This window comes from Saccopteryx bilineata, chromosome 2 (genome assembly GCF_036850765.1).
Source record: "Saccopteryx bilineata isolate mSacBil1 chromosome 2, mSacBil1_pri_phased_curated, whole genome shotgun sequence".
Taxonomy (NCBI): domain Eukaryota; kingdom Metazoa; phylum Chordata; class Mammalia; order Chiroptera; family Emballonuridae; genus Saccopteryx; species Saccopteryx bilineata.
Genome location: NC_089491.1, coordinates 221239 through 244776, shown reverse-complemented (window position 1 = coordinate 244776; position 23538 = coordinate 221239). Strand labels below are relative to the sequence as shown.

Here is a 23538-nt window from a genome sequence, read left to right as displayed (position 1 = left end):
CTCTGTGTCTCTTGTCTGGGTCATGGGGTCCCTGCATTGTCTTCAGGAGAAGGGCTGGGAGTCAGCACTGACGGTCTCCAACTTCCCAGTCCCCAGAGGTGGCACTGGGTTGGGAGGGGAACCCCCAGGCAGGGAGGGTGATTTGTATCCCATGGGGGTTCACATGCTGGCCCAGACTCATGGGGTAGCTGCTTCCTCACTGCTGCATGCAGTACACAGGACTCATGAACTTATGTGTGTGCATGCGTGCATGTGTGCATGGGTTATGTGCGTATGTGGGTGTGTGAGTGTGGGTGTATGTGTGCATGTGTGTACATCTGTATGTGTGGTAGAGGAAGACCCCAGGTCCTTTTCAGGGTGAGTGCTGGCCAGTGGGGAATCAGGGAAGAATCCTAACTCTAAACCCTCCTGAGCTGAGGTCCCTGTGGGTAGTCATGGGGGGGTGTTATTTCTCATTACTTTGTTGTTTTTAATTAGGGTTAACTTAATTGGTGTTCCGAGGGCTGGAGGGCCTGGGAGGTGGGGAGGGGCTCTGGCTGGGGAGGCCTGTTGCCTGGTGAAGCCCAGCTCGTCCCCAGAGGCCAGCTGGGGACTCTTCTGCTCCTGAGGCTGGTGTGAGGTCTTGGGAGGTGACCTGGGTTGGGACGGTCCCCTCACTTCCACCTTGTGGAAGCCTCTTAGCCTCAGGCTGTCATCTGTGAAGTAAGCTTGGGTACACGCTTGGTCGTGGGGTGAGAGCACAGCCACTCGTCCTGGCTCCACGGGAGTGAGTTGAGGGACTGTCCTATTGGCAGGGCTCTGTCCACACTCCTGTCCATGCATCTGTCTAGCCTCTTGAGCTGCCCCATGTATTTGTGATTTGTTAATCACTCCTTTATTTAGGTGCTGAGCCATGGTGTGAACAGAATCATGGGCTCGAGGGGGACAAGTTCTCCCAGCCCTGCTGAGTTTTTTTAGTGCACGTGTGTACATGCATGTGCGTGTGTGCGTGTGTAATGTGTGCATGTGTGTGATGTGTGTATGGGCTGTGCTGATGCATGATGTTTATTGTATAAAATCTGTCTCCTGCTGTCCTGCTCAACCTTTGTTCTTCACGGCTCCACCCTGGTGCCTGGCGTGTCGTGAAGGCCACTTTGTGCACGAGCGCACCAGCTTCCTTGTTCCCACAGAAGAGGGGTAAGGAGGGCTGGGAGGGCTGGGAGGGGTCAGAGGGGCCTCAGTAATAAGGTGACTTTGAAGGACATGAGGGGATGCCATCTGGATCTTTGGAGAGAGGCTGTGGCTGGAGGTGTCAGCACCAGGATGTGGGGGTACTGGTGGTATTCAGAGCCCGAGACCAGGCCAGTCCCTAGGAAGGGGGTGTGAGGAGAAGCTGCCATGGCTCAGCCCAGGGACCCAGGCTGGGTTGCAGTGATGTGGGCGAGGGCCAGAGAGTGAATGTGGACAGTGTTTCAGGAGGAGCAGGGGCTTCTTCAAAGGAAGGGCGAGGGGCTTGTTGGGGAGCATGGCGTTCAGCAGCAGTGAAGGCCAGCCGAGTTGGGGAGAGCACCTGCAGTAGCCCCTCTGCCGTGTGGGGAGACGGGCAGCCATGCAGGGCAGAGACCAGGACGGTGGAACAACCAGAGGGTCTGACTGGGTGTGGATTCCAGCCGGAGTGCTAGTGGGCCGGTCCAGGAGATGGGGACCTGCAGGTGACATAGAAAGGTCCTGGAGTGGGTGAGCGGAGTGGAACCCAGACCCCAGGAATCTGGGCCTGTCTGTCTGTAACACAGGGGATGGGAGGGTGAGCAGAATGTGTGCACTTGGGGTTGAGAAAGAAGAGACTGTGCACTGTGGACCCAGCCCTTCTATAACTGGCCACTTCCGTGGTCATCCCCATGTCACCACCTCCGTCCTCCACATAACTCACCCTGTGGTCCTGAGGGGCTGATTCCAGCTGAGAGTTGGGACAGGGTTAGAGTCCCCTCAGACCCTGGGGACATCTTCCTGCTGCACAGAATCCCCCAGCCCTGAAGTCCTGAGTGGCCCTGCCCCCTGTAGGCTGCAGCCTGGGGCTTTCCTTCCTGGTCCTTGGGGACAGCAGAGAAACGTGTCTCAGCTCAGGCAGGTGGCTTCCCAAGGGGACATTTCTAACCACAGCCTCTCGGTTTACTCCAAATTAAACTGGGATTTCTTTCCAGGACAAGTAATTAGAGCTGAGAGTCATCCTACCCTGCGCTGGACCTCCTCTGAGGGGGGGGGGAGAGGCATGCGGGCCTCTCGGCTGGGGAGGGACATCGTCCAGGGCTCGGCCTTCAGTGTGGGATGCCTGCACCTGCTGTCCTGTTGGGCCGGGCACCGGGAGCCTGGCTCAGAGAGGCCCTGGGCTGGGAAGGGCTGGCAGGGTTGGGCCAGGGATGACCAGGGACTTCACACCTGAATGTGCGGTGACCCTCCCTGTACCTGAGTTGAGGTGACAAGACATGCCCTGTCTGAGTGACCAATGACGTGGGTTGGTCGTGGGCTGACTGTGGTGCGTGTCCAAGCGTGGGCCTCAGGCGGCCTCGTGTTCAACCACCAGAGCCAGTTCTATGCAGGTTCCTCCTCAGTCCGTGACTGTGGTCACACAGGAGGGGTCTCTGTGTCTGGTCAGGTTGGGGGTTTGCTGGGGAGTTCTCTGTGTCTGGTCAGGTTGGGGGTTTACTGGACTTCCTCTCCTATCCCCATCTGAGACTAGACATGGCCTCCCCAACATGTGGCTGGGACCAGGGGGAGGAGGCTGAATTCTGGTATGTAGCCCCTGGAGCAGCCCAGGGAGACTGTCAGGACCCCATCATTGGGGCTCTGAGGCTGGGACCCCTAAAGGCAGCATCCATGGAACATCGTTGGTGGTCCAGACATGTCTCTGTAGGCCCTCCGGACTGTGGGTTGTTGAGGTGGTACCCTGAGGTACCACCTGAGGCCCCCCATGAGGCCTCAGGACAGCCGGGGAAAGGCCCGGGACCCCATCCTGGATGATGTAACACCAGGGGAAGTGGGCAGAGTGCAAACACCTGGGCTGGGCGTTTATAGAGAAGTCGCTCACTCGACCCTTGTGTCCCGTCTGCTTTAGAACCCTTTACACTCTCCTGGGTGTGTAGGTGGGGGCACTGCCTGCAGACCCCACCCCAGGTGGAGGCGAATGTCTGAGGAAGAGCCCCCCACCAGCCCCAAAGGCCTGGTGATCCTGGGTGGGTAGGGGGGACCCAACAGCTGGCCTCAAGGCTGGAGTCCAGCTGAGCTGTGCTGTGGGCAGCTGGCCCCATGCCTGGGGCTCTGGTCCTGGGGTGTCCTCAAGGCTGGAGTCCAGCTGAGGCCTCCATGTGGGCAGCTGGCCCCATGCCTGGGGCTCTGGTCCTGGGGTGTCCTCAAGGCTGGCTGAGGGCCACTCTCGGGCTGCACGGTCTTGTGTGTGGGGTGGGGTGGGGAAGTAGCATCAGACAGTGTGCAGATCTTGGGGGGCTCTTACAGCTTGGGGAACCTCTGAAATGCTGCCTAACGCAGCAGGCCTGAGGCCCCTCTCTCTGCAAACCCACGGCTGCCTCAGGGCCCAGAGCACATACTGCAGGCCTCCTGGGACCAGGACATGCTTCGGGGAAGGGAGGGAAGTTTCCGCTGGACTCCAGGGACATTCTGTCATTCACAGGGTCTGGGCTGCTCGCCCCGGAGGCAGGTGTGTCCCCAGGGCCTGGTAGGGGGCTGGGTGGGATGATCTGTTCATCACTCATTTGTCTCGGGTCTTGCTGGAGGCTCTGTTTCTGCTAACAACTGAGGTTTCCAGGACCCCAGGGTCCACAGGGACTGTAGATTGGTCTCCAGGTGTCCCAACCCTCAGAGCAGCTCAGGGATCACCCACAGGGCCTTGTCCTGAGTGGCTGGTGTCTGAACCGGAGGGAATTTGGCCTGTTTCATTGTCAGTGAGCCTCAAGCCGGAATCAGGGCATCTCAGCCCTCACCCACCCATTCTGCAGGGAGGGGTGGCAGCTAGGGCAGGTGCTGCTCCTGTGCCACGGTCTGTGGGTATACTGGCCGGAGGTGGGAGCTGTCAGAGTCCCTGGAACAGCTCCCTTGGTGGGTCTGTGGCTGGTGGGCTGAAGGGGTGTGGCCAGATGGGCTCTAAATTAGTTGCTAATATTTAAGAGGGACCTTTTACGTGAAGATGCACATTTGTATCTTGTTTGATGAAGCCTTGCACAGGGGGCTGGGCCAGCAAGCTGGTGGCCTCCCCACGGCTCAGGCTTGGTCCTTTCTCTCCAGGGCCCCCAGGGTCCCAGGCCTGGCATGCCTCCCCTTGTGTCCTGTGGCTGGTCCACTTGTAGAGGCCACAGGAAGTCAAGTTCATGCCTGTGAGGGTAGGAGCCTTCGCACAAGGGTGGTGGACTCAGAGCTGCTGTAGGGGAGTCACCTGACCACCCGGTTCACACTGGAGGCTGAGCTGCTAGTTCTCACTGAGGTGAGAATGGTTGCTAATGTCTTCTCCTTCCTAGGCCCAGGGGAGGGAAGGAGAGCAGCCTCCAGTGCATATGAGGTTTGAGTGTGCAGCTCCTCTCCACTCCTCCCTGCCTGCCGGCTGGCCTCTCGGTACCCTTTTCTCACCCCAAGAGTACTCCCTCCTCTGGCTTGCTCCTCAGCTCTCAGCATCTCTGTTACTTTGCTGGTGAATTTGTTCCCTCGAAGGCATGTGACCGTCATCTGCATGACAGAGTGGCACAGACAGGTGGCTTAAACCACAGACGTTTTCTGTCTCGGCTGGGGCTGCAGGAGGTGCGAGAGCGAGGTGGCCGCAGGGCTGGTTTTGGCGACGCTGCCTTCCTGCTGTGTTGTCAACATGGCCTCTTCTCTGTTGTGCAGAGCTTTGGTCTCTTCCTGTTCTAAGAGGACACCAGCCCTGTCAGATTAGGGTCCACCCTTAGGACCCCATTTGGGCCCTGTCCCCACATGTAGTCACACGGGGGGCTAGGGCTTCCTAATAGATTGAGCCCGTGTGACCCGCCACCACCGTGCCCCATCCTCAGTATGCGGCTGGTACTCACCGCGTCAGAGCAGAGAAATCCCGTTGGGGGAGCAGGAGCCCACGGCCTTAGGGGCACACGGTGTTGACATGATGAAGCCAAGGTCCCGCCAGTCTGTGGCTTGCATGGTGTGGGCCCCAGGTAATGTCTGCGGAATCCAGCATCTTCCTCCCTACTCCTGCCCTTCTTTTGACCCTGGGTTCTTTGTCATTCCTCCGGGTCACCAGCCTCTGGGCCTGTTGACACCACAGCAGCACCAGGACCACAGAGCACTTAGGCTGGGCTGAGCCAGGGTTGCCTTGCCCACTCTGGAACCCTCTCTGCCTGGATCAGGGCAGGGGTGGGGTGGGCACTGATGACATGTAGGAGGTGGGGTTCCCCTGGGCATGGCGCAGCCCCCTGTCAGGGTGGGAATCCCCGAGGGCCCTCTAGCAACTGCCTTCTGGGGCCCTAGTTCTGGGAATGCGGTGTGGGGGAGGGGATGTCCTCTGAAATGGTCAGGAAGTTGAGTACCCCTTTTCCCATCGCCTGATCAATACTGGGTACAGTGTTTCCACTGGGACAGGGTCTGACACCTAGAAGCCCCAGCAACATCAGATATGCAGGGACACAGAGCAGGGGACCCAGGCCGCCCCTGCTGTTCTCCAGCCCTGCCCCTAAGCTTGCAGTAGCTGGGGGCTGGGGGCTGGGCTCTGCACCCTCTGCAAGGAGGATTTCCCTCCCTGGGTGGGGCAGGCGGTGCAGAGCCTCCAGATCTTCACCAGAGCTGACAGGAAGAGGAAAACAGGGCGTGCCAGCTCCTGAGACATAAACAGGTAAATAAAAACGACAGCTGACTCTTGTGAAGTTGCCTGCGTGCCAGCTGCTGTTCTAACATAATAATCCTACAACCGCCCGAGCTAAATGCTGTTATTAACACCCCCTTTTTAAAAAGTAAATGTTTTATTGTGAGCTGATTGTAGATTCATGATATACAGAAAGCGCTGAGTGGTGACAGCCTGTGACAGCAGCACAGTGCCCCAGCCAGGACGTCGCCCCCCACCCAAACCCTCTTCTCCCCAACCTCGTCCCTCCTTTGCCCCCCGACAGCAGGAGCCCGTTCTCTACTTCCATGACTTCGTCATTTGAAGGGCTTCGTGGGAATGGGCTGGCACTTTTGGGACTGGCTTCTTTCACTCGGGATGATGTCTGAAGCGGGCAGAGGCCCCATGCAGCAACAGGTGCTTCTTTCCATTGCTGCGTCCCAGCCACAGTCTGCTCACCCATCCTCCGTTCCAGGGAACCTGGGTGGCTTCCAGTTTCTGAAAAGCTGCTCTACACACTGGTGGGCAGGTTTCTGTCGTGAGTGTTTTCTTTCCTGGGGGAGTCTGCCCATGAGGGATATTACTGGGCCGTATTGCAGCCGCATGTTTTGTGTTTAAAGAAAATACCCAACTGTTATCCAGAGTGGCTGCAGGCAGCATTTTCCACCTCTGGTGTCCCCACCAGCAGTGCACGAATGACCCAGTTCTGCTGCACCCTCACCAGCACTGGGTGTTGTCACTGTTTTTTATTTTCGCTCTTCTGGGAGGTGTGTAGTGATGTATCACTGGGGTTTGGATGTCCACTCCCCAAATGGACAGGGGTGGTGGACACCCTTTCTTCATGGCCTGTTGGCCACCTGTATGACCGTGTTGATGGAATGTCTCTTCATATATTCTGCACATATACTCTGATTGGCTTGTCAATTCCATTTTCAACTTTCCAATGGTCACAAAGAATCAAGATTTTTTTCCCTTAGTTTTTAGTGTTCAGCAGTTTGACTATGCTGTCTCTCGTCGTGGGTTCTTGGAGTTTTCCCATGTTTGAGATTCACTCAGCTTCTTGAATCTGTATAACATTAAGCCTCTTGCCAAATCTGAGGAGTTTTCAGCCATGACATAATTGAGCACTTTTCAGCCCTCGCTCATTTTATCTTTCCGTCTGGGACTCTGCTATATGAATGCCACCGTCCCATAGGTCCTTGGCCGTCTGTGTCCGCCCAGTTTCCCTCTGTGGTTCACGTTGGGTCATCTCTCCCGTGGCAGGTGGTACAGGGACTCTCGTGTCCATTCCCTCTTCTGCTGTGGAGGCCTGTTCTCTTTGCTTGTCATTTCTGTTACTCCATTTCTCAGCTATAAACGTGTCATTAGATGGTTCTTTGTATCTCTTATTTCCTTGGTGACTGTTTTTTGTTGCTTTCTAGCATGTTTGTAATCATTTCTGGGAGCATTTTTATCGTAACTGCTTCAGATAATTGTTGTCAGATGATCCCGGTACCGTTGTTATCACATTTGTTGATTGTCTCTCTTCAGTCAGTTTCAGATCTTCCTGGTTTTTGATGAATCGGATTTTAAAAAAAGTTTTTTTATTTAGTGAGAGGAGGAGAGGCAGAGACAGACTCCCACATGTGCCCAGACCAGGATCCACTGGCAAGCCCACCAGGGGGACGATGCTCTGTCCATCTGGGGCATCGCTCTGTTGCAACCAGAGCCATTCTAGCGCCTGAGGCAGAGGCCATGGAGCCATCCCCAGCACCCGGGCCAACTTTGCTCCAGTGGAGCCATGGCTACAGGAGGGGAAGACAGAGACAGAGAGAAAGGAGAGGGGGAGGGGTGGAGAAGCAGATGGGAGCTTCTCCTGTGTGCCCTGACCCGGAATTGAACCCCAGACATCTATATGCCAGGTCGATGCTCTACCACTGAGCCAATTGGCCAGGGCCTAATGAATCAGTTTTGATTGAAACTTGGACATTTTCACATTATTTCCTGAGACGCTAGATGTTATTTAGACCTGTTCTAGCTGGGTCTCTGATCCTGACCCTTAAGGGGACAAGGGTTATGCCTTGTTACTTCAGATGGGGGGATGTCCAGGTTCCGGTCAGAGGTTCACCCCACTCTGCAGACTGGAAACTGAGAGTCTGAGAAATCAGCCTAAGGTCTCATGAAGCAGAGTGGGCATTCCACTTGACCCTGACAGAGTTCACGCTTCTAACCAAGAGCCTCTTGGGCCCTCAGGACATGCAGCAAGAGTAAAATTTACTCTGAAGAAAAGGGTCTGGCGGGGGGACAGAGCAGTTCAGCCCAAGGACTCCATGTTCACTTGGGGGCCACCTTTTTCCAACATGGCCTGGAGGGTCGGGAGGGTCAGGCAGGTAGGCGTGATGGCTGTGCAAGCATCACCCATGGTACTCGAGCCTGGGGCCTGAAGTCCTGCTGTCTTCATGGGTCCCCTGTGCAGTGGCACAGGGTGGGAGGAGGGGCCGGGGGGATTGCCTTTCCGGTGCTCTGGGCGTGGGCTGCATGTGAGATTGGCTCCGCACGGTTCAGTGCATCACTCTGAGGGCCCCTCTTCTGAGCTGTGAGCCTGGACACTTGAGCGTGCTCCCTGGACCTCTGTCTCTTCCTCTGGGAGAGGGTGGTGCCAGCGCTGACTCAGAGAGACCCTGGATGGAATGCAGCAGGGCCCCCGGGGTTTTGTTTGAGCAAGATGCCCGCGTGGTCCTCTGCCAGGTGTGTTCTCAGAGAGGGGGACCACACAGGCCAGGCCGGCCCTTCTCCAACCGTGGTCTCCACCCACTCTAGGGCAGGGGAGGTGGGGCTCGGCCTGGGCTTGTGCTCCAGCTCAGCCCTGTGGGGGCGGAGAGGTTGAGACCCACAGGCTGTCTCCATGGCAACCGCCAGCCACCTCCTGGGCAAGAAGCAGCACCTGGAAAGTCGATGACAAAGCAGTTCCTGGAGATGGTGCCGCCTGTGCCACACGCATCTGCCAGCTCCGCTTTGCATCTCTTGGGTGGGGGCGGGGGCCTATCTGGCTGGGCACCACCGCTGCAGCCCTGGCCTGGAAACCCCCCACCTGCCCAGTGTGAGTGGGGCTGGAGTATGCGGGTGCACGGACCTTTCCTGGGGGGAGCGCAGTGCTCCCGGAGTGCCCACCCCTCACTGACAATCACAGTGCTGTTCCCAAGGACACTGCTGCTCCCGCCATGGTGTGCCAGGCACGTGTGCAGAGCATTGTCTCAGAGGAGGCTCATCACGGCCCCCAGGACCACATTGGGGGACTGCACACTTAGGTGCTGCCTCCCCGAGTCCGGTGCCCAGGAAGATGCAAGCTCAGACTTGAATCCCAGCCGTGTGACCCAGGGCTCTGGCTCCTCCAAGGAAGCCCTGCTGAGCTCAGGGTGCTCATGTTTGGTGCAGAGGGTCTCCCCCAAAAGGGGCTGAGTGGTGCCTCTGGCCCACCTGGAGCTCGTTGCCAGGGTGACAGTATCTCCAGGCGAAGGGATGCCTGCACTGCAGACTCTTGCTGTTGCCTTATTGTCCAAGTCGAGGTGTTCCTGGGAGTCAAAGGGACGCTCGGAGCACAGATACAGATTCGCAGCTGCAGGTCTGAGGTCACCGCGTCACCCTGTCTGCTCCTTTGCTGGATGGCTGGAGCGGGAGCCTCATTAGAGTGGCTGGATGGACCCCCCACCCAGCGAAAAACAAGGTGACAACTGCCCCCTCCCGAGGGACCAGCATGAGGATTCAGTGAGCTTTGCATGTACCCTGGGGGCCAGGGGCCTCTGAGGCTATCACTGCTGGCCTCTGGCTAAGGTCCTGGCTGTGCCTGAGCAGTTCCAGAACACAGCTTGGAGCTCGGGGACTGCCTGGCCATCCCCTAGGCTCAGCATGGACCCCTTGAGGGACAGTCCAGGAGGAAAGGACCTTGCCCCCAAGGAGTAGGAAGGGGAGTGGAGGCAGGTGGTTGACCACCAGGTACATGGGGTCAGGGTTAGGGTTTGTGAGGGCAGTCAGGGGTTCTTCTGGTCTTGTCACTTCCACACAGACAAATAACAGTTTTGGGTTCCTGGTGAGCTGTGGCATTTTCAGAAGTGGATACTTTGGGGATGTGGCCGGGCTTGAGGGGTGGAGGTTGGTGAGCAGTCCGGAAGACTGGCAGGCGACCCAGAGGCTCCTGCACAGACAGCTTAAGACATGCATTTGTGGAGACCATCCGGGACCCAGTCTGGGGGCTGCAGGTGAGTTCCTGGGTCAGGGGAAGGGGCCCCGGGCCAAGGCTGCAGCTGTGTGGAAACCCCTCCGCCGTGGGTGCCTGTGCAGAAATGGGACCGGCTGGTCTGTCTGCCGTGTGTCTGTGCGTCTGTGCCATGTGTTTGTGGTCCAGGCTGTGTCTGTGGCTCCTGTTCTTCTCCATACACATGCTCGTGTGTGCCTGTGGTGCGGTATTTGTCTGAGCGTGTGCCATGTGCCTGTGTGTGTCTGTGTGTGTGTCCATGCAGGAGGTGGGGGAGTGCTGGGCAGCTGGGCCTGGGAGGGCAGCAGTCACAGGCTGGCTGTGTGTGTGTGTGTGTGTGTGTGTGTGAGATCTGGGCCCGAGTTCCTGCATGTTTTATGTATTTGTAATCGTAATTTATATAAAAACTTGTATTTTGCCTTTCTCTTTTTGTATAGCAGCTTATTGAGGTGAAGGTCACAAGCCATAATATTCATTCTTTTACAGGGTATACAGGTCAGTGGTTTTAAGTGTGATCACAGAGTGCAGCCATCACCACAGCCTAATTGTAGAAAGTGGCCATTATCCCCATACCCGTGAGCAGTTTGTCCCCCAGGCCCCAGCTCGGCAGCAGCTGCTCTACTTGTGTGACCACGGCTTTGTTCTGGATGCTTCACATAAATGCCATCACAGAATAAGAGGCCCTTTGTGTCTGGCTTTTCCCTTAGTATGATTTTTTTTGGTTTCTTTTTTTCCCTTCTTTTTCCAAGTGAGAGGAGGGGAGATAGAGAGATAGACTCCCACATGCGTCCCAACCAGGATCCACCCTGCAACCCCTGTCTGGAGCCAATGCTTTGCCCATCTGGAGCCATGCTAGCAACTGAGTTATTTTTAGTGCGGGGTGTGGGGGAGGCTTCAGGGAGCCATCCTCAGTGCCTGGGGCCAATGAACAAACCTATTGAGCCATGGCTGTGGGAGAGGGAGGGGGAGAGAGAGAGAGAGAGAGAAAGGAGAGGGGGAAGGGTGGAGAAGCAGATGGTCGCTTCTCCTGTGTGTCCCAACAGGGAATCAAACCCAGGACATCTACGCACAAGGCTGATGCTCTACCACTGAGCCAACCGGCCAGGGCCTTAGTATGATGTTTCTAAGGCTCTCCATGTTGTAGATGAATCAGTTCATATTCGTCTTTTTTTTTCTTTTTTTTTCATATTCATCTTTTACCATTATATCACAAACACATTAGTTTTGCTATTTTGTCATTATTTGTAACAACTACAGTGTCCCGTTGTTGTGGCAGTTCTCTACTGCTGACCACTGAGATGGCTATTTGGGGTTATTCACCACTGTAACTGCGGCTTCTTAATTTTGTGTGAATTTTATGGGACAGATTTCCAGAGTGGGCTGGTTAGAAGTGCTCCCAGAATACACACTGGATGTGTCGTCTCAGGTGAGGCTGACGCACCTGGTCAACACTGCTCTCGCCCAAGTTCCTGGGAGGGTCCTCACCATGTTCAGGAATCATCATTGTACCTACTCCTTTCCCAGAACTCTGGAAATAACTTATTTTATTATCTGATTTTAAAGGAAATCCTTCATGATCAATGTGAGTTTGTTGGAACCTTGAGAGTGGATTTTGTGCATCAAAAAGATTATGCAGGGAAGACATTACTTTCCAAACAGGCAACATTCCATTTATTAAAGTTACAAATCTTAAGAATATAGTTTAAAAAAAAAAACTATTTAGATTCAATTCATGACCGAATTGATGAACCTTGAAGGCATTATGCTAAGTAAGTGAAGAGCGTCAGAGAAAGGAAACATAACCACAGACACACCAACACACGAAACTCACAGAGAAAGGGAAGGGATTTGTGGTTACAAGAGGCAGTGTTGGAGGTGGGGAAGAGAACAAGGGGTCCTAAGGTACAGATTTCCAGGTGGAAGGGAGGGTAAGTACCAGGGAGTGATGTCCCACATGGCGAGTACAGACAATGCTGATGTAGCATAAAGAGGGAAACCATTTTTTTAAAATAAATTTTTATTAATGTTAATGGGATGACATTAATAAATCAGGGTACATATATTCAAAGAAAACATGTCTAGGTTATCTTGTCATCAAATTATGTTGCATACCCCTCGCCCATAGTCAGATTGTCCTCCGTCACCCTCTATCTAGTTCTCTGTGCCCCTCCCCCTCCCCCTAACTCTCTCCCTCCCTCCCTCCTATGTCCTCCCTCCCCCCACCCCTGGTAACCACCACACTCTTGTCCATGTCTCTTAGTCTCGTTTTTATGTTCCACCAATGTATGGAATCATGTAGTTTTTGTTTTTTTCTGATTTACTTATTTCACTCCGTATAATGTTATCAAGATCCCACCATTTTGCTGTAAATGATCCGATGTCATCATTTCTTATGGCTGAGTAGTATTCCATAGTGTATATGTGCCACATCTTCTTTAAAGGAAACCATTAAAAGAGTGTAAATCCTAAGAGTTCTTATCACCACCTACAGCATGTGTACAATCGTGCCGTAATCCTTACACTTCAAAAGGGGTGCATGTCAATTATTTCTCAATAAAACTGGAAAAAAACTTTTTAGATTTGCCATACAAAAAATATTTATACACTTAGCAATGTTTGACAATGATTTTCAAGGAGATCCTAATAGTACCTCATAACTTAGTTATGTGAAACATTTAACATTTCATTTGTAAATTTATAGCTGGACCCTCCTCAATACTAAGTATGGTATGTCCAGTACATTAAAGTATATATATAGTGAATCATATGTTTGCTTAAATGTTCCAATACTGGCCTGACCTGTGGTGGCGCAGTGGATAAAGCGGTCGACCTGGAGATGCTGAGGTTGCCAGTCCGAAACCCTGGGCTTGCCTGGTCAAGGCACATATGGGAGTTGATGCTTCCAGCTCCTCCCCCCCTTCTCTCTCTCTGTCTCTCCTCTCTCTCTCTCTCTCTCTCTCTCTCTCCCTCTCCTCTCTAAAATGAATTAAAAAAATGTTCCAGGCCCTGGCCGGTTGGCTCAGCGGTAGAGCGTCGGCCTGGCGTGAGGGGGACCCGGGTTCGATTCCCGGCCAGGGCACATAGGAGAAGCGTCCATTTGCTTCTCCACCCCCCCTCCTTCCTCTCTGTCTCTCTCTTCCCTTCCCGCAGCCAAGGCTCCATTGGAGCAAAGATGGCCCGGGCGCTGGGATGGCTCCTTGGCCTCTGCCCCAGGCGCTGGAGTGGCTCTGGTTGCCTCAGAGCGACGCCCCGGAGGGGCAGAGCATCGCCCTCTGGTGGGCAGAACATCGCCCCTGGTGGGCGTGCCGGGTGGATCCCGGTCGGGCGCATGCGGGAGTCTGTCTGACTGTCTCTCCCCGTTTCCAGCTTCAGAAAAATACAACAACAAAAAAAATGTTCCAATACTTCTTTACAAATTTAAGTTTTCAACTAAAATCTCAAGCCTATGTAAATTTTCCTATTACATTTTTAAAAACTAGAATCTCTCGGGGCTGATGTTGGTGTGCTCTGATAAATTCTCTTCATCATAACCCTAACATTAACCCAGAATGTTTGATTTTCGTGAACATTTATATATTTAATTCTAAGTCTTCCGAGGAGTTAAATTTGTGTGGGCGCCAGGGAGCTGTGCTTTCAGAACCCACAAAGCCAGTTGCCTCATCAGAGAGCACTCCTTGGCCGGGACACAGACCAGACTCTCTCCTCAAATCTTGACACTGTGCCAGGGCCTCTCAGCTCCAACACTGGGTGTCTCAGCCAGGTTGTCATTTACTCCACAGGACTACTTATGTCATTTGGGTAGATTTCTGTTTTTATGGTTCTTGAGATTATAGATACATTCTTGCCTGGATCCAAGCAACTTTGCGTTCTTAAAATATTAAAAAATGGTGTTGGTTTCCTGCCCCAGAGACCATGGCAACTCTGACGTGTTAGTACGTGTGTCTGTCTTCTCTGCTCACTGGCGTGACCTCTGAGGTCATTTAACTGACATCTCAGGGTTGGTCAGTGTCTGTATGTGTGGGTGTTGGGGGGTATTCCACTTCTACGATATATGTTTGTGCCCACAAGTAACATACAGTGTTGTTTGCATTTTAATTGCATGATGTGTATAGGTGTTTATGCATAGACTAATGATTATTTCACAACTTGACTCATTGGCCCTCAGCATTGTTTTAAGCATTTCTGTGTTACTGTGTCAAGGCAGAACAATATTCCATGGTATGAGTAATTTGCTCTCTTTCCTCGTGATGAGCTGGAGGTTCTTTCATTGTCCACTGTCACAGACTCTGCTGTGAACATGCCATGGGCATTTCTTCAGGTGTTTGTGTGACCTGTCTAGTATGAAGTTAGAGGCAGCTTCCTGGGTTATAGAGTTGTTATTTGAAAATTTTCTAGAAGTAGCCAAGTACTCTGTGAAGTGGTTCTATTGTGTTCTCTCCCACCAGCAAACTGCTTTCTCAACCTCACCAGCTCTAGTGTCGTTTGCTAAACTGAGCAGGTGAAATGGTGTCTCTTCATTTGTTTAAGCTGAATTTCTCTCATTCCTAGTGGTTTTTAGTATCTTCTCTCTTTTGTAACTTGTTGATTTTTTGATAAGTTATTTGTGTTGTTCATATGACTGTACAGGAATTCTTTTATATTCTGGAAACCAAGTACGTAAGTTATAGGCATTACAAACATACTTTTCATTTTCTGTATAGTATCTTTTGTGGTATAGGTTTTAATTTTATTCTGGTCAAATGTGTCAATCTATTCCTTTATGGTTAGTGATTTTTATGTCTTCTTTAGAAACCCTTCCTGACCTCACAATCATAGAACTGTTCTCTTGTTTATTTCCCCCTCAAAGTTTTAAATTTTGCTTCCTGCACTTAGGTCTCTTTTGACTTTCCAACTTTTAAAATTGTGGCAAAGTACACATAATATAAAATTTACTGTCTTAATCATTAAGTGCACAGTTTAGTGGTTTTAGATATATGTACAGCTGTTGTGAAACCATCACCACTGTCCACCTCTGTAAGGCTTTTCATCTTTCAAAACGAAAACTCTGTCCCATGAAACAATAGCTCCCACCCCCCTCCTCTCAGACCCAGACAACAACCATTCTACTTTCTGTCTCTATGGTTTTGATGACTCTTAAGTACCTCATATAAGTGAGATCCTACAGTATTTGTCCTTTTGTGACGGGCTTATTTCACTTAAGGTCTTCAAGATTACCCAACACTGCATCATGTGTCAGAATTTCCTTCCATTTTAAGGCTGATAACCCTATTTGCTTCTTCACTCATACATTGATGGCTTCCTGGGTTCCTTCCCTGTTTCAGCTGTTGTCAGTGCTGCTACCAACCTGGGTTGACAAATATCTACTCAAGACCCTGCTTTCAATTCTTTTGGGCATATACATACAACCGAGATTGCTGGATCGTATGGTAATTCTGTGGTCAAGTTTTTGAGGAAAACTCCATACTGATTTCCACAACGGCTATACCATAAAAAGCTTTCATATTCTCCATTGGATTTCTATATGGTAACAATGAAATATCAGAAAAATAAATGAAAGAAACAATTTCATTTTCAATTGCAACAAAAAAATATACATAGGAACAGACTTAACAAAGGAAGTGAAGGACTTGTACACTGAAAACAGTAGTAAACTTTGAAATCAGAAAACCTGAATGCTCCAATTTTGTTCCTTTTCAAGATTGTTTTGGCTTTTAAGGGACCTTTGAGATTCCATATGAACTTTCGGATGAGTTTTTTGATTCCTGCAAAAAATGTCTTTGGAATTTTGATAGAGATTATGTTGAATCTATAGATCACTTTGGGTAGTATTGACATCGTAGTAATGTTTAGTTTTCTTTTTTTTCTTTTTTTTCATTTTTCTGAAGCTGGAAACAGGGAGAGACAGTCAGACAGACTCCCGCATGTGCCCGACTGGGATCCACCCGGCACGCCCACCATGGGGCGACGCTCTGCCCACCAGGGGGCGATGCTATGCCCATCCTGGGCGTCGCCATGTTGTGACCAGAGCCACTCTAGCGCCTGAGGCAGAGGCCACAGAGCCATCCCCAGCGCCCGGGCCATCTTTGCTCCAATGGAGCCTTGGCTGTGGGAGGGGAAGAGAGAGACAGAGAGAAAAGCGCGGCGGAGGGGTGGAGAAGCAAATGGGCGCTTCTCCTGTGTGCCCTGGCCGGGAATCGAACCCGGGTCCTCCGCACGCTAGGCCGACACTCTACCGCTGAGCCAACCGGCCAGGGCTGTTTAGTTTTCTAAGTCATGAACATGAGATGTCTTTCTATTCTTTAATTTCCTTCAGCAGTGTTTTGTAGTTTTCAGTGTACAAGTCTTTTGCTTTCTTGGTTAATTTTATTCCTAAGTATTTGATTCTTTTTGATGCTATTGCAAATGGATTAAATTGTTTTTGATTATTTATTGCAAGTGCATAGAAATACAGCTTTTTCTCTTTTTTTTGTATTTTTCTGAAGTGAGAAGCAGGGAGGCAGAAACAGACTCCCACAAGCGCCCGACTGGGATTCTCCCAGCAAGCCCATCAGGGGTCAATGCTCTGCCCATCTGGGGCGTTGCTCAGTTGCAACTGGAGCCATTCTAGTGCCTGAGGCGGAGGCCATAGAGCCATCCTCAGCGCCAAGGCCAACTTTTGCTCAAGTGGATCCTTGGCTGCGGGAGAAGAAGAGATTGAGAGAAAGTAGAGGGGGGAAGGGTAGAAAAGCAGGTGGGTACCTCTCTTGTGTGCCCTGGCCGGGATTGAACCCAGGACTTCTATACACCAGGCCAATGCTTTACTACTGAGCCAACCGGCCAGGGCCCAGCTTATTTTTTTGTGTTGACTTCATATCCTGAAACTTTGTTGAACTCATTAATTATGGTATTTTTTGGTGGATTTTCTACAAATTTAGAGATCCTACATATAAGAAATGTTGAAATTGTACTGGAATTGTGTTGAATTTGTAGATTAATTTGAGGGAAAAAGGACATCTAGTGATTTTATTTTTGATTGGTACTTATAGTGAACTTTAAACTTGAGAACTCAAAATTTTTTTTTTTTTTTTTTTTTTTTACAGAGACAGAGAGAGAGTCAGAGAGAGGGATAGATAGTGACAGACAGACAGGAATGGAGAGAGATGAGAAGCATCAATCATCAGTTTTTCATTGTGACACCTTAGTTGTTCAGTGATTGCTTTCTCATATGTGTCTTGACCGTGGGCCTTCAGCAGACCTAGTAATCCCTTGCTCGAGCCAGCGACCTTGGGTCCAAGCTGGTGAGCTTTGCTCAAACCAGATGAGCCCTCACTCAAGCTGGCGACCTTGGAGTCTAGAACCTGGGTCCTCGGCATCCCAGTCTGACGCTCTATCCACTGCGCCACTGCCTGGTCAGGCTCAAATATTTCCTTAAATGATTTATTTACTGATTTTAGAGATAGAAAGAGAAGAAGGCAAAGGGAGAGAGAGAGAGAGAGAGAGAGAGAGAGAGAGAGAAACGCTGATCTGTTGTTCCACTTATTTATGCATTCATTGGTTGATTTTTGTTTGTACCCTGACCAGGCATTAAACCTGCAACCTTGGTATATCAGGAGAGTGTTCTAACCAACTGGGCTAACTAGCCAGGACTCAAATCTTTAATTCTGAAAATTTCTTACTTGTTATCTCTTCAACTGTTGCTTCTTCACCATTTACTCTATTTCCTGGAACTCACATTTGACCTGTGTTAGATGCATGATATCACATCCATATTGCTTAACTTTTCTCTCATTATTTTTCTGTCCTTCTGATGTCTGTGTGTGAATTCCTTAGTATTATTTTCTAAGCCATTAATACTATCAAACCTTGTTCCAGCCTAGAGTATGATTCATTATTGGTATTATTTCAAATACTATTTGTTTATTGCCAAGACTTCTAGCTACTTTTTAATATATCTAGCCCTGACCACTTAGTTCAGTCCATTAGAGCATCTTCCTGAAATGACAAAGTTGTGGGTTAGATCCCCAGTTAGGGCACACATGGAAAGCAGGACTAAATGGAACAATAAAGTAATGCTTCCCTTTTCCCTCCCTTCCTTTCTCTGACTCTCTAAAAATTAAAAAAAAAAAAAAAAAAAAGCCTGGGCTGGATAGCTTGGTTGATTGGAGTGTTGTCTGGAGTTGCAGAGATTGCCGGTTCAATCCCTGGTCAGGGCACATACAGGAACAGCTTGATGTTCCTGTCTGTCTCTCCTTCCCTACCTCTCTCTAAAAATAAAATAAATAAAATAAAATTTACCTGTTTCTGCCTGTTTTGTTTCATGATTTGCTTATTTTGTCTGAACAAACTTAATATTCCAATAGTTAAATTCAGTAGCTGAATATCTCTCTTAGTATTGGACTCCCTCATGCCCCGCGGAATTTGTTTTGAATGGATTTTCTTGTTGCCTATCTTCTCTTTTCTCCAGCGAGTTTTTATCTTATTTTTGACCCGAATTTCCCCCTCAAATTTTATTCCTCATTGCAGTGTACTTAGGGGATACAAAGTCTTCATCAAGATTCCAGGGTGTATTTTAAACAGTGATTTTGATGTGGAATGTAAGAGAGAAAAGAATCAGGGATGAAGCTCTGGTTTTGGCTTAAATAACAGTTGACTAGTCACTTAGAGGCGGGTATTGGGAAGGAGAAGGACTTGGGAAGAATCAAAAGCTCTCTAGTCACCAGGATGTGACAACTCTGAACTTTTTTAAAAAGGACATTTTTGATACTTACATTAAAGTCTAAAACAGAGCTCCTTTGATGTATAATAGTTGGTATGGTTTTCTTGAAATCCAAGTGGAAATGATTAAAATGCAGTTGGACATCTGAGCCCACAATGCTGGATATCAGTTAAAGGTGTCAGTTTGGGAGAAATAATCATACAGTCGTATTCAGAGCTATGGGGCGGATCCCGTATGGAGTGAGCCCTGAAGCATCCACATTTTGAGTCTGGTAGAGGAGGGAAAACTGGCAAAATAAGACCTAGAAGTGGCTCCTGGGTTGCTGAGAAAAATGAGAGAATTGACCAAAGGACGAGAGAAGAAACCATGTACAGAAGGAGACTCAAGTATTGGAATTGGGAAGAAGAAAGCTTGTCACAGCGTTTTCAGTGGAAAGGTGGGGGTGAGAGCTGAGATGGACAGAGTTGAAAAGATGGTAGGAAAGGCGGTGGAGAGAACAAGGGTCGACCTTGGCAATAAGTTTTGGGGTGAAGGGAACAGAGAAGTGTGCTGTGGGCAGAGGTGGATATGAGATCTTCTCTTTGGTTTTTAAGTTGGAACGTGTTCTTATGTGAACAGAACTGATCAGGATGTTTTTTCTGAGTCCTCTGATCCCTGTAGTCCACCTTCCCCGGCTTGTCCCCATGTTATTCCATGATGAGGTGAAGAAGAGCCATATATTCAGGAGCCCCTCAAGCTCCATTTCCCTCCTGCTCCTACTGGTCACCACCTCTCATGAGGCAGCTAGGACTGCAGTTGGTGTTGGTTTGGGGACATGATTCAGACTTGGACTCAATTGGAGGGCAGACTTAAGGCCAGGCCAGACGCCAGAGAGCAAGTGTCCTCTTAGAGGTGATGTCTGTGAACTTCAGCAGTGGTCATGATGGTAAAGCTGTCACTCACATTACTGGAGAGGACCCACACTCCATGCCAGCCCTGTACTCGAGACGGTGGGGGACACAGCACAAAGGTGCCACTGTCCCTGGGAGAAAGTACACAGCTGCTGAGAAGGGTGTGTTGTCTTTTCAACTCAGTGCGGAAGCCCTCACTTCCTCTTTCTGTTTGTTCCTGCCAGGATCCTTGCCACGGCTGGCACCGACTTTGACCTGCGGACACTGCGGGCGGTGCGGGTGCTGAGGCCCCTCAAGCTGGTGTCTGGAATTCCGAGTGAGTTTGGCAAAAATCAATGAGGTTCAAGGCTGCCTGGAACACTGGCCTCTTCCCACCCCCACAGCCATGGCCACAGTCATCATCATCAGTGGGCCTATAAGCGTGCTGCTATTGTCCCCTGGCAACCAGGTGAAGAGGGCGGAGCTGATGTTTCCAGGTCTCCCTTTTCCACCAGAGCCCGGAGGGTGACTCAGCTTCCCTAGATGGAAGCTTTGCTGCATTCCTGGTTTCCCACTTTTCCTGGGATAAAAGGAAAGAGCCAAGGCAGATTGAGGGAGTGGGGATAGGGTGCCTACAGAAGAACTCCAAGGCTGCCCAGGACCACCTGTCTGGGAATGGGGACCAGGTGAAGACATGTTCCTGGGCTGGGCAGGAAGATGGCCAGGGCTCCCTAGGCATGTGAGCGGTTTGGTCCCGTCCCTCCTCTACAATGGGGGTTTGGTGTTCAGGTTCCCTCAGGGCCTGGGGCAGGGACCTAGGGCCGTGTCCTCTGAGACGATGCAAGGAAGTCCACTGCTTAGCTCCCCATTCAGCCTTGAGACCTGGTCAGGCCAAGGCTTAGGCTTGGATCCGACAGCTGGCCAGGCTAGAAGCAGGGGTCGTGGGTGCAGTGCCCTCTGCCTCCTTGCTCTGGCCTGGCACACTTCCTCTCTGCGGTCAGGAGCAAAGCCCTCCTGGGGAGCAGGTTCCTTGCTTCATGTGCCCTATGGAGCTGGGTCTGTCAGGAGCTCATTCATGCACTTCCTCCCAGGGTCGCCTTCTCTCCTTCCCAGCCTTCCTTCCTCTTGGATCCCAAATTTCCTCCCAGGATTCCTTGTTCTTAGCTCTTAGCATTCCCAGCCCTTCATTCCCAGCATTCCCTGCTCTTTCCTTTCAGTTCCCAGCATTCCCTGCTCTTAGTTCCCAGCATTCCCTGCTCTTCCCTCTCAGGATCTCCTCCTTTCGGTTCCCAGCATTCCCTGCTCTTCCCTCTCAGGAGCCTCATGCTCTTAGCTTCCAGAACCTTCTGCCGTTCTCTCTCAGGATTTGCGCATCTTCCATGGGAGGATTTTGTGCTGTTACTGCACCTCGTGCTCCCCAGAGCCCGCGGTGCACACTCTGATGCCCCTGCCCCCGCTCCTCCCTCGCTCGGGGACACCAATGGCCTCCCCTCAGACCCGAGGCCATGTCCCCTCCATGAGGGTGCACACCATTGCCCCGGTCAGGTTCTGCTCTGCCTGCCTTCCCCGGGGTGCCAGGGCACCTGCTCTGCCCCTGCGCTGAGGGCTCCCAGCTCGTCCTTTGTCCCCAAAAGCCCGCTGCTCAGCCCCGTCCCAGCCCCCACGCTCCCTGACGGGCGCCGCCCTGACCCGCTTGACCCGCTCTGGCCCCAGGTCTGCAGGTGGTGCTCAAGTCCATCATGAAGGCCATGGTTCCGCTGCTGCAGATCGGCCTGCTCCTCTTCTTCGCCATCCTCATGTTCGCCATCATCGGCCTCGAGTTCTACATGGGCAAGTTCCACAAGGCCTGCTTCCCCAACAGCACAGGTGAGGCCCGGCCAGCCCATGCGGGCGGCAGGGGCGCAGCGAGGGACGGCCCGGGGAGGCCGAAGCGGTGCGGTGCACGCGAGGGAGTGCCGCGTGGGCTCGTCCACGTGGGGGAACAGGAAGAGGCTGTGGCAGGAGCTGCAGAAGCTGGCAAGGAGGAACCCCACGTGGCCTTTTGATAGCTGGGGAGAAAAGTTTTCCTGAAAGTTAAGCCATTACAGGTTTTTATTTTTAAAAAGATTTTACTTATTGACTTTAGAGAGAGGAGAGATAGAGAAGGGGGGAGAGGAGCAGGAAACATCAACTGGTAGTTGCTTCCTATATGTGCCTTATCTGTGGGTCTAGAAACCTGCAACCTCAGCATTCCAGGTCTGCTGTGCCACCATAGACAGTCAAGAATTTTAAAAGTCTGTGATCTGTCTGGCTCTGGCCATTGGCTCAGTGGTAGAGTGTCTGCTGGCCTGTAGATGTTCTGAGTTCAAATCCCGGTCAAGGCACACAGGAGAAGCGCTCATCTGCTTCTCCACCCTTCCCCCTCTTGCTTCTCTCCCCCCATCACCCCTCCCCCACAGCTATGGCTCAGAGCATCTGCCCCCTAGTGGGCTTGCCAGGTAGATCCTGGTTGGGGTGCGTGTGGGAGTCTATTATTGCTTCCCCTTTTTTCACTGAATTAAAAAAACCCCTCTGTGATCAAACTAGAAATAAAAGGGAAATGTCTTAAACTCTAAATTTCTTATGAATATCATACTTTGTGTAAGTTTTGAGAGTTTTTCTTTCAAAGGCATGAAGAAAACAGGCACCATAGTCACTTCTAGTCGTGAGTGCTGATCATTGTGGCCAGGAGATGAGAAAGAGGAAATAAAGTCTGTCTAGAATTCGAGGATGAGAAATAAAACTGTTATCATTCAGGAGAATGCACTGTGCAAATAGATGACTTTCTCTTCTTTTTTGTATGTGTTTATTAAGGTTTTTGGAGGAAGAAGAATAAATCTGTGTGGTCAGTTGTGCCTTCTCAACCTGGGAGGATTGCTTTCATCCTAGAATTACTTGAAAGTTCTCCTGTGTTGATAGGAGGAATTTCTGTGGGTTGAAAAGTGTTTTTTTTATTTTTCTGAAGTGAGAAGCGGGGAGTCAGAGAGACAGACTCCCACGTGTGCCCTACCGGGATCCACCTGGCATGCTCATCAGGGGGCAATAATCTGCCCATCTGGGGCGTTGCTTTGTTGCAACCAGAGTCATTCTAGTGCCTGAGGCAGAGGCCATGGAGCCATCCTCAGCGCCCGGGTCAACTTTGCTCCAATGGAGCCTTGGCTGCGGGAGGGGAAGAGAGAGACAGAGAGGAAGGAGGGGTGGAGAAGCAGATGGGTGCTTCTCCTGTGTGCCCTGGCCAGGAATCGAACCCAGGACTTTCACATGCCAGGCCGATGTTCTACTGCTGAGCAAACTGGCCAGGGTGAAAAAAAAAATTATTATTTTTTGTATCTTTTCCTGAGGTTTTGGGAGTGAAGGGGATTAGCAAGTGCTGCTTGCATCCTGTCCCAGATATTAGCACTGGTTTTTTGGTGTTTACTCCATGTTCCTCTGTGTGGTTCCTGGCTGCCAGCCAGGCTTCTGCTAGGAGCTCCTCTCCGCTGTGGGGCCAGGGCAGTGCATCCCCCAGCCATTCACCGGGCACAGGATAGGTGGGCTCTGGGTCTCCTGCCTGACAAGCCAGGGGACTGCAGTGGCCGAATCCAGCAACAGGCAGGTGTGTGTGTTGAGAGAACTGTGTGGGAGTTTGGCTGTGAGGGAGAGGAGTCAACACGGCGAAGGTAGGAAGACCTGAGGGAGAGGAGTTTGCTGTTCTGTTTTAAGATAAATGAGTCCTGAGCATGTTCAGCAGCGATTGGTGTTTCCTGTAGAGCGAGAGGGTGGGTCTGAGCTCAGGGGCAGGCTGCAGATAGGAGGGCATAGCTGGGTAGGGACATGCTGGGAAGTTGAGGGGCGGCGAGTTTCCCAGGTGCCCGATCCCTGCCTTCCTGTGATGGGGTCTCCAGGCTGGGAC

At 51.2% G+C, this 23538-nt stretch overlaps 1 protein-coding gene across 6 annotated transcripts in view; it reads left to right on the top strand.

Moving 5' to 3' along the window:
* Window positions 1-23538, top strand: part of CACNA1B (calcium voltage-gated channel subunit alpha1 B) — a 169116-nt gene that overhangs the window by 6679 nt on the left and 138899 nt on the right. For all 6 annotated transcript variants that reach the window (XM_066255577.1, XM_066255575.1, XM_066255573.1 and 3 more), the window contains exons 4-5: window positions 19874-19965; window positions 21342-21494. In XM_066255577.1, coding sequence (XP_066111674.1) covers window positions 19874-19965; window positions 21342-21494 — 245 coding nt within the window. The remainder of the gene's footprint in view (window positions 1-19873; window positions 19966-21341; window positions 21495-23538) is intronic.